At 41.6% G+C, this 11,442-nt stretch overlaps 1 protein-coding gene across 1 annotated transcript; it reads left to right on the forward strand.

Moving 5' to 3' along the window:
* Positions 1–75: 75 nt before the first annotated feature.
* Positions 76–7,115, forward strand: LOC143275508 (uncharacterized). The gene is made up of 4 exons (XM_076579661.1): positions 76–331; positions 3,479–3,595; positions 4,971–5,078; positions 5,780–7,115. The coding sequence occupies exons 1-4, from the start codon at positions 260–262 to the stop codon at positions 6,185–6,187; spliced, it is 705 nt and encodes a 234-aa protein (XP_076435776.1). The 5' UTR covers positions 76–259; the 3' UTR covers positions 6,188–7,115.
* The last annotated feature ends 4,327 nt before the right edge of the window (positions 7,116–11,442 follow it).

Below are 11,442 nucleotides of genomic sequence, written 5' to 3' on the forward strand. Positions count from 1 at the left end.
TGTAACCTTCTAAACACCCAAGGTATATAAAGGGACACACACGACTTTCATTCAACCTCAGACGAACACCCAGTCCTTGCCTGTGAGGAAGTACGGGTGCCTCTTGTGTCTGGAAGAAAATAACATCAAGCAACACAGTGCTCGTATTTTAACTAAAAAAAAGACATTTGTTCACAACAAAGTTTGAAGCAAAAGAGAACTCACCACCATTTGAAAGCGTCCAAGGCAAGGGAAATAACGCAGACATAACATCACGAAGATGAACGCCGCAGTTACGGTACTTCTTGTCGTGGTGCTGGTCAGTTCAGGATTTTCTGTGCCAGTTCAGAGGGTGAGAAAACAAGTCATTTGTGTTCAGTGTTCAGTGTTCAGTATCATGATGGTGTTCAGTATCATAGTGGTGCTCAGTATCATAGTGGTATCATAGTGGTGTTCAGTATCATGATGGTGTTCAGTATCATAGTGGTGTTCAGTATCATGATGGTGTTCAGTATCATAGTGGTGTTCAGTATCATGATGGTGTTCAGTATCATAGTGGTGCTCAGTATCATAGTGGTGTTCAGTATCATAGTGGTGTTCAGTATCATAGTGGTGCTCAGTATCATGATGGTGTTCAGTATCATGATGGTGTTCAGTATCATACTGGTGCTCAGTATCATGATGGTGTTCAGTATCATAGTGGTGTTCGGTGCTCAGTATCATAGTGGTGCTCAGTATCATGATGGTGTTCAGTATCATGATGGTGTTCAGTATCATGATGGTGTTCAGTATCATAGTGGTGTTCAGTATCATGATGGTGTTCAGTATCATAGTGGTGTTCAGTATCATAGTGGTGCTCAGTATCATGATGGTGTTCAGTATCATGATGGTGTTCAGTATCATAGTGGTGCTCAGTATCATGGTGGTGTTCAGTATCATGATGGTGTTCAGTATCATGATGGTGTTCAGTATCATAGTGGTGCTCAGTATCATAGTGGTGTTCGGTGCTCAGTATCATAGTGGTGTTCAGTATCATGATGGTGTTCAGTATCATAGTGGTGTTCAGTATCATAGTGGTGTTCAGTATCATAGTGGTGTTCGGTGCTCAGTATCATAGTGGTGTTCAGTATCATGATGGTGTTCAGTATCATAGTGGTGTTCGGTGCTCAGTATCATAGTGGTGTTCAGTATCATGATGGTGTTCAGTATCATAGTGGTGTTCGGTGCTCAGTATCATAGTGGTGTTCAGTATCATGATGGTGTTCAGTATCATAGTGGTGTTCAGTATCATAGTGGTGTTCAGTATCATAGTGGTATCATAGTGGTGTTCAGTATCATGATGGTGTTCAGTATCATGATGGTGTTCAGTATCATAGTGGTGTTCAGTATCATAGTGCTGTTCAGTATCATGATGGTGTTCAGTATCATGATGGTGTTCAGTATCATGATGGTGTTCAATATCATAGTGGTGTTCAGTATCATAGTGGTGTTCAGTATCATGATGGTGTTCAGTATCATAGTGGTGTTCAGTATCATGATGGTGTTCAGTATCATAGTGGTGTTCAGTATCATGATGGTGTTCAGTATCATAGTGGTGTTCAGTATCATAGTGCTGTTCAGTATCATAGTGGTGTTCAGTATCATAGTGCTGTTCAGTATCATGATGGTGTTCAGTATCATGATGGTGTTCAGTATCATGATGGTGTTCAGTATCATGATGGTGTTCAGTATCATAGTGGTGTTCAGTATCATGATGGTGTTCAGTATCATAGTGGTGTTCAGTATCATGATGGTGTTCAGTATCATAGTGGTGTTCAGTATCATGATGGTGTTCAGTATCATAGTGGTGTTCAGTATCATGATGGTGTTCAGTATCATAGTGGTGTTCAGTATCATAGTGGTATCATAGTGGTGTTCAGTATCATGATGGTGTTCAGTATCATGATGGTGTTCAGTATCATAGTGGTGTTCAGTATCATGATGGTGTTCAGTATCATAGTGGTGTTCAGTATCATGATGGTGTTCAGTATCATAGTGGTGTTCAGTATCATGATGGTGTTCAGTATCATGATGGTGTTCAGTATCATAGTGGTGTTCAGTATCATGATGGTGTTCAGTATCATAGTGGTGTTCAGTATCATGATGGTGTTCAGTATCATAGTGGTGTTCAGTATCATGATGGTGTTCAGTATCATAGTGGTGTTCAGTATCATGATGGTGTTCAGTATCATGATGGTGTTCAGTATCATAGTGGTGTTCAGTATCATGATGGTGTTCAGTATCATGATGGTGTTCAGTATCATAGTGGTGTGAATCATACAGCTTGAAGTACGTGACTTTGTCTACAATCCAGAAAGCAAAAGTGTAACACACACACACACACACACACACACACACACACACACACACACACACACACACACACATTTTCTCAATAACAGTAGATTGACCACAATCTTGTTCCAGAATACGAGTAAGGAAATGCTTGTTTATTTGTTTATCTATTTATTGGTTCATTCATTCATTAAGCAAATAACTGTACATAAAGAATCATGAATATCTTACGTCATCCTCTTATTATTTTTTTTTTTTCATTACCATGATTATTATTACTATGATTATTATGTTGTTGTTATCATTAGTATAATTATCATTATATTGTTGTAACATTTTTTTTTTATATCGCTGCCTGTATTCGATGTCACAGCAGCTGCAATAGCTGTTGAACTGAATAATGGTGGTGGTGATGTTTAAGACGACGACAACGATGATGACGACGACCTCAGTGATGATTACAGTTATAATAACTACGACAATGATCATGGTAATGATGGCACTGATGACACCGATGACGACAATTACCACTGAAGGCAATGAGACTGATGACGGGAATTAAGTAATGACGACGACGACGATAAGGACCAGACCTGATGATAATGATAACTGATGATGACGATAATGATAACGACTAATAATGTTTATGATTATGATGATGACAACGACAAATGATAATGATAATAACATTGCTGATGAAGTCAACGACGACGTTGACGACGACGATGATTATAATGATGATAATATTGATGCCGCTGTTGCTGCTGCTGCTGCTGATGATGATAACGAAGATAATAACGACTGATCACGAAGATAATAACGACTGATTATGTTAACGAAGACGACGACGATGGCGACGACGACGAAGACGATGACGATGACGATGATAGAGACTCATGATAGTGACGACAAATGATGATGACGACGATGAAGAATATGAGGATCACGACGATAATGAATGTGACGATGATGATGATGACGACGACGATGATGATGGTGATGATGGTGGTGATGATGATGATGATCGTGCTGATGATGATGGTGGTCATGATTATGGTGGTGGTGATGATGATAATGACGATGATGGTGGTGGTGGTGTTGATGACGATGACGATGATGATGGTGATGATGACGACGACGATGATGATGATGACGACGATGACAGGGAAAACGATGGAGCGTGCACCAGACAGTGGTGGAACCAGCCCCCGGTCTGTCCCGTGCTGACCTCAGGGAAACCTTGGCCACTGCGCCACACATCCGCTACACCGACAAGGACAAGGTTCGAATCCGAGCTACCGACACACACACACACACACACACACACACACACACACTGACACAGGCAGACAGACACACACACAAACACACACACACACACACACACACACACACACAAACACACACACACACACAAACACACACACACACACACACACACACACACACACACACACTGACACATGACACAGACAGACAGACGCGTGCACACACGCACACACACACAGAATGATACACACACGCACACACACACGCACACACTGGCACAGACAGACACACACACACACACACACACACACACACACACACACACACACTGGCACAGACACACAGACAGACAGACAGACACACACACACACACACACACACACACACACACACTGACACAGACACGGACACACACACACACACACACACACACACACACACACACACACTGACACAGACAGACGCGCGCACACACGCACACACACACACACACACACAGAATCACACACACACACACACACACACACACACACACACACTGATAGTGAAAAGACGCTGAACTGAAGAACGAACGAACACACACACACACTGGTACAGACAGACAGACAGACAGACAGAAAGACACACACACACTGGCACAGACAGACAGACAGACAGACACACACACACACACACACACACACACACACACACACACACACAGGGCAGAAGGGGTATCTACACAGCCTGACCCCTGATCACCACGCACTGCCAAAAGTATCAGTCACAAAATGCACCACTGCAGTCCAAGTCAGAGCTGAGAGAAAAATGACTTTCTGTCTCTGACCTGAAATAGTCAAATAGCAATTTACATCGGAAAACCTGCACGCCATTGCAAAAGGAATGTACTGTAAGATTTGTTGTTGTTGTAACTGTTCCAATTTGGCAGGAGACTGGGATATTTTCAGGAGGTAAGTGTCGTAATGCTGCCTTAACCTTTGGATGGCCTGTGTAAAGTTGCGATCGTATTTTACAAGACAGATGATAATAGAAGTGTGGTGGTTGTTTTCTTGTTGTTGTCTGAAGTGTGCATTAATTTGAATGTTTGTGATTGTGCTCGAGCGAACGTGTGTGAGTTTGTGTGTGTGTGTGTGTGTGTGTGTGTGTGTGTGTTTGTGTGTGCGTGTGTGTGTGTGCGTGCGTGTGTATGTGTGTGTGTGCCTGTGTGTGTGTGTGTGTGAGAGAGAGTCTTTTATTTATTTTGTTGTTGTTGAATCGGATTAAATTGAGAAAGAGAGACAGAGAGACAGAGAATGTCCGTGAGTGAGTGTGTGTATGTTTGCGTGCGCGCGCGCATGCGTTTGTGTTTGCATACGTGCTCCTATTTTTAATCCTTTTTTTTTAAACAGCATTTGACGGCTCTGAAGAACGTCGAGTTCAAGTCCTGTTTCATCGTTGACCTTGACCTTGACTTCTATCTCTCGGAGCCTGAAATGGATGACATCACCACCAAGAGAGTAAGCACGTGACGTTACTATCACGCGACCCTCGTCACTGAAAATTGTCAACAGTTCTGCCTGGACCATTCTGTGTTCCGCAGTCAGTTCTGTAGGGTCGATGTGTCTCGGCCGATAATACCCTGACCCAAATGTGAGGCCCGGAGTTTAACGCATGACTGTTGAGTTTAACGCATGACTCCATGGCGAAACCCCGCTAAGGACAAGTTGTTCAGGGCTGGGGTCTTTGATCACTGAAGGTTGCGTTGTTGGAGGGGGTGAGTCATGATTGTCTGGCTGGGTGAGGAGTCCTGCAGTGTGCAGTGAGGTGCAGTCTTGAAGGATGGAGGGTTCGTGGGTCTTGATACAGCTGATAGGGGCAGAACTGAGGGAATTTAAATCTGGTAGATGGTACTGCATTTGCTGTTGTTGATGATGATGATGTGTGTGTGTGTGAAAAGAGTGAGTGTGAAAGAGTGTGTGTGTGTATGTGTGTGTGTGTGTGTGTGTGTGTGTGTGATTGGCGGCTAACAGAGATCGTAGCCTACAATTAGTGAAGATATAAACAGAAATTGTTTGTTTTTCAATGCATGTTTAATTTTGACGAGTCTTGAGTTACGACGAATAGGTTAGGTGTTAGACTACTAGAATACTGAGAAATTCGACACGAATCACAGGAAAGTTGTGTGTGTGTTTGTGTGTGTGTGTGTGTGTGTGTACAGGCGCCCCAAGTGATCGCCACTCCCCCAGCTTATTATGCGTTCCTGAAGAAGGCGGGGCCTCTGCTGACCGCCATGTGCGAGCGCATGGACATCTACTGGCTGAACGCAGCTGAAGCCACGCCTCTTTCGAATGAAGTTCAGCCACCAATCAGGCTCCCAGAACCAGGCCACGTGACTTCACATCCTACAAATCACAACCCTCTGACTCCGCCCCCTGTTGCACTCTACCGTCAGCAACAGGCTGGCAGGACCGTCAAGACTCCACCCTCTGCCAATCACAACCCTCCAACTCCGCCCCCTGTTGCACTCTACCGTCAGCAACAGGCTGGCAGGACCGTCAAGACTCCACCCTCTGCCAATCACAACCCTCCAACTCCGCCCCCTGTTGCACTCTACCGTCAGCAATAGGCTAGCAGGACTGTCAAGACTCCGCAGAACCGCGTGGAGCTGGCTAATCAAAACTTCCAGCATGGGAGACGCCAAGTCATGGCTCCACCCCCTCTGGAGTTGTGGAAGCTTCAACATAGCAACTGAGAGTTTGAGAAGGGCTGCTGCACTCATTTTGAAGACTCTTTTTTCCTTCAAAATTGTTTCTTGAAATAATGTGGGAACAGGGCCTAGGAGGTTAACCATGTGCATTTTTGGCGTAATAGGTATGTATACGTTGTCACAAGGGATTATAGCATGCAGCAAGCGGATATGTACACAAACGTAAGAGACTTGATTTCTTTTTTTTTTTTTTTAAAGAATAAAATAAAAACTGACCCGTGTATCATTACAATTGTTGAACAACTACTTGACTGCTGGCCCGTGAGACGAAAAGGACCAGTATGACTGAAATGCAGAATTCGTACTGAATTCTGCGAACAAAATTATGCATTTCAAAGTGTAAGAGGTAACAGACAATGTTTCTTAACATCCCGATCTGCATTATCTGTCCTACCATATTGAGGTTAAGGTGTCCTTAGAGTGTCCTTTAATTTACGTGTGTCCTAATTATGTAATCGGATATAATACTTTATTCTATAATGGGTTAACAGCTGATTTATTTTACTGATGGTATGAAAAGAAACACTAAGTAACATTTGATATGACTGAATAACACTGGTCTAAAATTTGGCGGATATCCAAATAATACATGTATGTTTATATATATATATATATATACAATTATAGTTGAAAAACTCTGATAAGCTTAAAAATTATAACAGACTGCAGTTATGTAGAAACACTTTGATAAGCTTAAAAATCACGACAGACTGCAGTTGTCAACTATTATTGAATTTTTTATTCGTTTGCACTTACCTGCCATGTAAGCGTATCTTATGGAGTTCTATTAAATGTATCTTCACCATTAAACGGTTGTTTGGATCAGACGTGTTGTCATATTGTGCAAAAATATGTGTACGAAGATTTTATTAGATCTTTCTTTTTTTTCTCAGCTATAGCAGATTCGTATTTCGTCTGAGCAAAATGAGTTTATTGCTTACTGGTATCATTGTCACTTTGTCCAAAACTTTGGTTCGGAAAACCTTTCACGAGCGTAGCTATCAAACTTAATTTTGAACTAATAATTTACGTCATATCGTGTGTGTGTGTGTGTGTGTGTGTGTGTGTGTGTGAAATCTTAAAACTTTTCCAAATATTCTAAACTTTTCAAATATTCCAAACTTTTCCTGATCTTCCAACCCAAATTCTGAAGTGTTTAAAATCTTCCAAACTTGTTCAAATCTTCCAAACGTTCCAAATCTTTCAAAGCTAACTCTAAACATTCCAATATCTTTAAAACTTTAGTAGTATAAGGGATGGGGGTTCTATATGTGCCCATTTAAGCGTCCATAAGGCCCAACAACGCCTTAAACCATAAAAAAAACCCACGCAAACGGTTTTTTTCGGCTTAAAAAGGTGTATGGAGAGCCAAATCACTAGATAAAAAAATTATGGTTAAATATGTGTATGGAGGGGGAGTCAAATGGTCATGGGGGTTCTATATGTAACGATTTAAGCGTCCATAAGGCCCAACAACCATAAAAACGAAAAACGGCTTAAAAAGGTGTATGGAGAGCGAAACGATCCCCGCGTGCGAGTGTGTGTGTGTGCTGGCAAGCTAGCGACCGCTCGGCGTGTGTGGGACGGGATCAATAGCTAAGAGTGTGGTCGCGCGCAGATCTTCCCGCCCGCGCGCACGGCTTAGATTTTTCTTTCCGTTAAACAACTGAGTTTTGTGTTTCGATTTTATGTCTGTTTTCATTGCATTGAATTTTTCAACTTCAGCCAGAATGAGACTAAATTCTTCATCGCTTATTTTATCTTCTTCTAATGCTTTTGAAATAAGATCATTTATAGTGTTCAGTTTTGACTTGGCCAACACGCGAATCTCGTTGTGCTTCATAACTTGACATTAATTTTTCATGAATAAATTTACAAGTTAAACCAACCACACCAAGGAGACCAGCTCCCACTTCTATTCCAATAGCTACGGGAGCAGCGGCGACACTCAACAGTAATCCAACACCCGATGCCCCAAGGGCGATACTAAGAGTCGTCAGCGTTGTATCTGCGGCTGTAGCGATATTTACACCGCGTTTATATTTTTTATAAAATAAAGTTCTTTCATCACGCTCTTTTTCGAGCTTGTTTTTTATATTCGATATCTCTCGTAGGCGAAACTCCATTATTCTATAGTAATCATTTTTTTAAATGACGGTAACAGGATGAGGAGAGTAGCGCAGTCTTTTAAGCTGAAGAGGTCCGATGTGAATAAAGTGGAGAGATATTTTATCTAACGATGGACGTTTGATGACACCTTCGAGCGAGAATTCTATAGAGGGATCGGGTTGATCAGATGGGTCAACCACTGGAATTTTGATGGTAATTCTCAAGAGTTTATTTTTAAGATTTCCAGGCCATTTTATCTGCAACCCTTTTAAAACTTCTACAAAATCATCTGGCACCCCACTAAGGAGTATATCTAAAACGATAGTTGACCCCTGAATAGGCGGCTTAAAATCAAGCTCTTTAATTAACCGCAGTGTACCAGTCTTTTTACCTTTCATACCAATAACATATCCAAAGTCGTCGCTGTTAACGACGATTAGATCTTTACGCGTATGATAGGAAGCCAACAGTTTACCACTATTTTGTATTTTTTGTAGAGCGTGATTTCTTCCAATACTAACATAGGGTTATTTTATTTCAAAATCTAAATCCCAGTTATCCACCGGATAAGGTACCCACGTATCATCGTCGGAAAGAACAAGATGATGTGGTTTGTTCACAACAACACCGTCAACGTTCACGTCTGCAAGTTCGCTGAATTTGTTGACACCACCATTACTCGTTATTTCTTTTCTTTTGTACGTTCCTTCAGAAAGCTGGAAGGCGTACAACTGATTTTCTTTTCCCGACACATCAAATCCGTCTGTATCTCCGAGATCAACCAAACCGAGCGTAGTGCAGGGTTTGATATGTGTTCCTGGCCCTCCGGGATCAACCATTTCTAATATTTATAGTATATTCTAAATATTCAAATTGATGCAACATAGTCTTCTAAAGGAAATATTTTGAGGAAGAAGGGGGTGGATCCATAAACTGAATGTGTTCTGTTTTGTGGCAATACCTTCAAGCGAGAATTCTATATGACTACCCTGTGGTATAATATTATAGGGCATATCATCTTGTTTTTCAATGGTGATTCTCAGGGGTTGATTTGCAAGATTTTGGGGCCATTTAATGTAAAACCCTTCAAAAACTTCTACAAAATCATCAGGCTCTTCACCGAGAATTACATCATAAATAATACGGAAACGACGGAAACTATCTAGATCATAAAAATTTATTTCAAATACAGATTCAACATTCGGGAGTGTCTTAAGCACATAACACCTCCCCTGGTAGTTTAGTAAATGTACATCCAACGCTATTAAATCAGCGAACATCCAACCACTGTCTTTTATTCTATAATTATTATTTTCTTCTTTGGTAATGTAAGGTGATTCAATTTTAAAATCTAATATCCCCTTGTCGAGGGGTTTTAGCTGCCATGTACCGTTTAAACGAACAAGTTGATAGGGCTCATCATTGACAACATCATCCTCACTCACGCTATCACCAATTTTTACTTCTTTTCTTTTGTATGTTCCTTCAGAAAGCTGGAATGCGTACAACTGATTTTCTTTTCCCGGCACATCAAATCCCTCTGTATCTCCGAGATCAACTAAACTGAGCGTAGTGCAGGGTTCAATCATATCTTATATGAAATGTAATATTTAAATAATCAATAGAAACGGGATTATGATTTTCATCTACTATACAAAGTGTTAAACGTGGTAAATCTCCGTGAGAAAGTCTTTTGTATTGGGGTGATGTCGACGTGGTTGTTCGACCACCCCCGCATCTTTCATTTTCTACTGGGATTGATTGTAACAACGTAGAAGGCAATCCGTTATAGAAATTATCGGTGGTACTAATTTGAGAGAGGTGAATGTAAAGTGCTTTATGTATCGCGAGCCGTGGATGCCTGTTTCCTATGACCATTATTCCCGGCGCGATGAGTTTTGGGGGGAACCCCAGAGTATGTGCAAGACGCTCAGAAAGTTCAATCGATTTGGTGCTCTTTATTCTCAGATAGCCACTCGGAGCGTGCAAGTCTAACTCTGCACCGTGGGGGGTGAACACTTCTTTATTCAATTCACACACATTATAATAACCATCTGGGATTATTATCTTACGATCGATAGTAAAGAAATTGTTTCCGAGCTCATCACTGATATTTTTCCAGTTGGGATAATAAGTTATTTCACGCAGCGCGATTTCTAGTCTTCCACTTTGATTAGATATGCACCGCCGTAATTCGTCTTTTTGAATATCGGTTGTTATTATATACATAGCTATGAATAAGAAAATTTACAGCTTCAACAAGGACGCATCCTATACAACCGGGTATAAAGAAAAAAGAATAAGTTGTACGCAAATGATCTACGTGAACAGCGAATATTCTTTTACCGCCAAGTTTCCCGATGTTTTTCAGTCTTATGCGAACCACACTATGACTGGGGATATTCGCGCGATGAATGCAGCCTGGCTTGCGTGGAGAAACAACCCGATAGTGTGGTGGCAGAATCAAATCAATTTTGTGGTATGGTGCGCGACTGCCGGGTGTGGAGTAACGGAAGAACATTTTCAAGCTTCTGATCCGTTTATTCGAGCCATGTATAGGTTTCATTTTTACTATCAGATTCGGAGGTTATTGGACGAGTTAAAAATCCCGCTACCCACCGACCAAGCATTTAACATGTATAATAATCCGTTTGATAAAGCAGTTTATCAGCGTTTGTGTGCCGAATTTGGGCAGAGGGATTGGAGACAGAAAATAGAAAAGCATGGCTTTGGTTTGGGAGAATTTATTCAGGCTGAGACCCCCGGTGGGGCTGCACGACAGGCAATGAGAAACAGAGGTCCTGTGTTCTTTAGCCTCCACGATAAAATCAGACATACGGTGGACATCACCCGGGCTTGGACAACATTTATTCCTGATAAGGGGTTGGGTTTTACACATGCGGGGATAGTTCGTCTCAACGATAGCATTCGCACTTATGTGTGGGCTCTAATAGGGTCACAAGCGCAAACTCGCACGAGTATAACAACAAAAGGAACTGGATTTG

Source organism: Babylonia areolata, chromosome 30 (genome assembly GCF_041734735.1).
Source record: "Babylonia areolata isolate BAREFJ2019XMU chromosome 30, ASM4173473v1, whole genome shotgun sequence".
Classification (NCBI taxonomy): domain Eukaryota; kingdom Metazoa; phylum Mollusca; class Gastropoda; order Neogastropoda; family Buccinidae; genus Babylonia; species Babylonia areolata.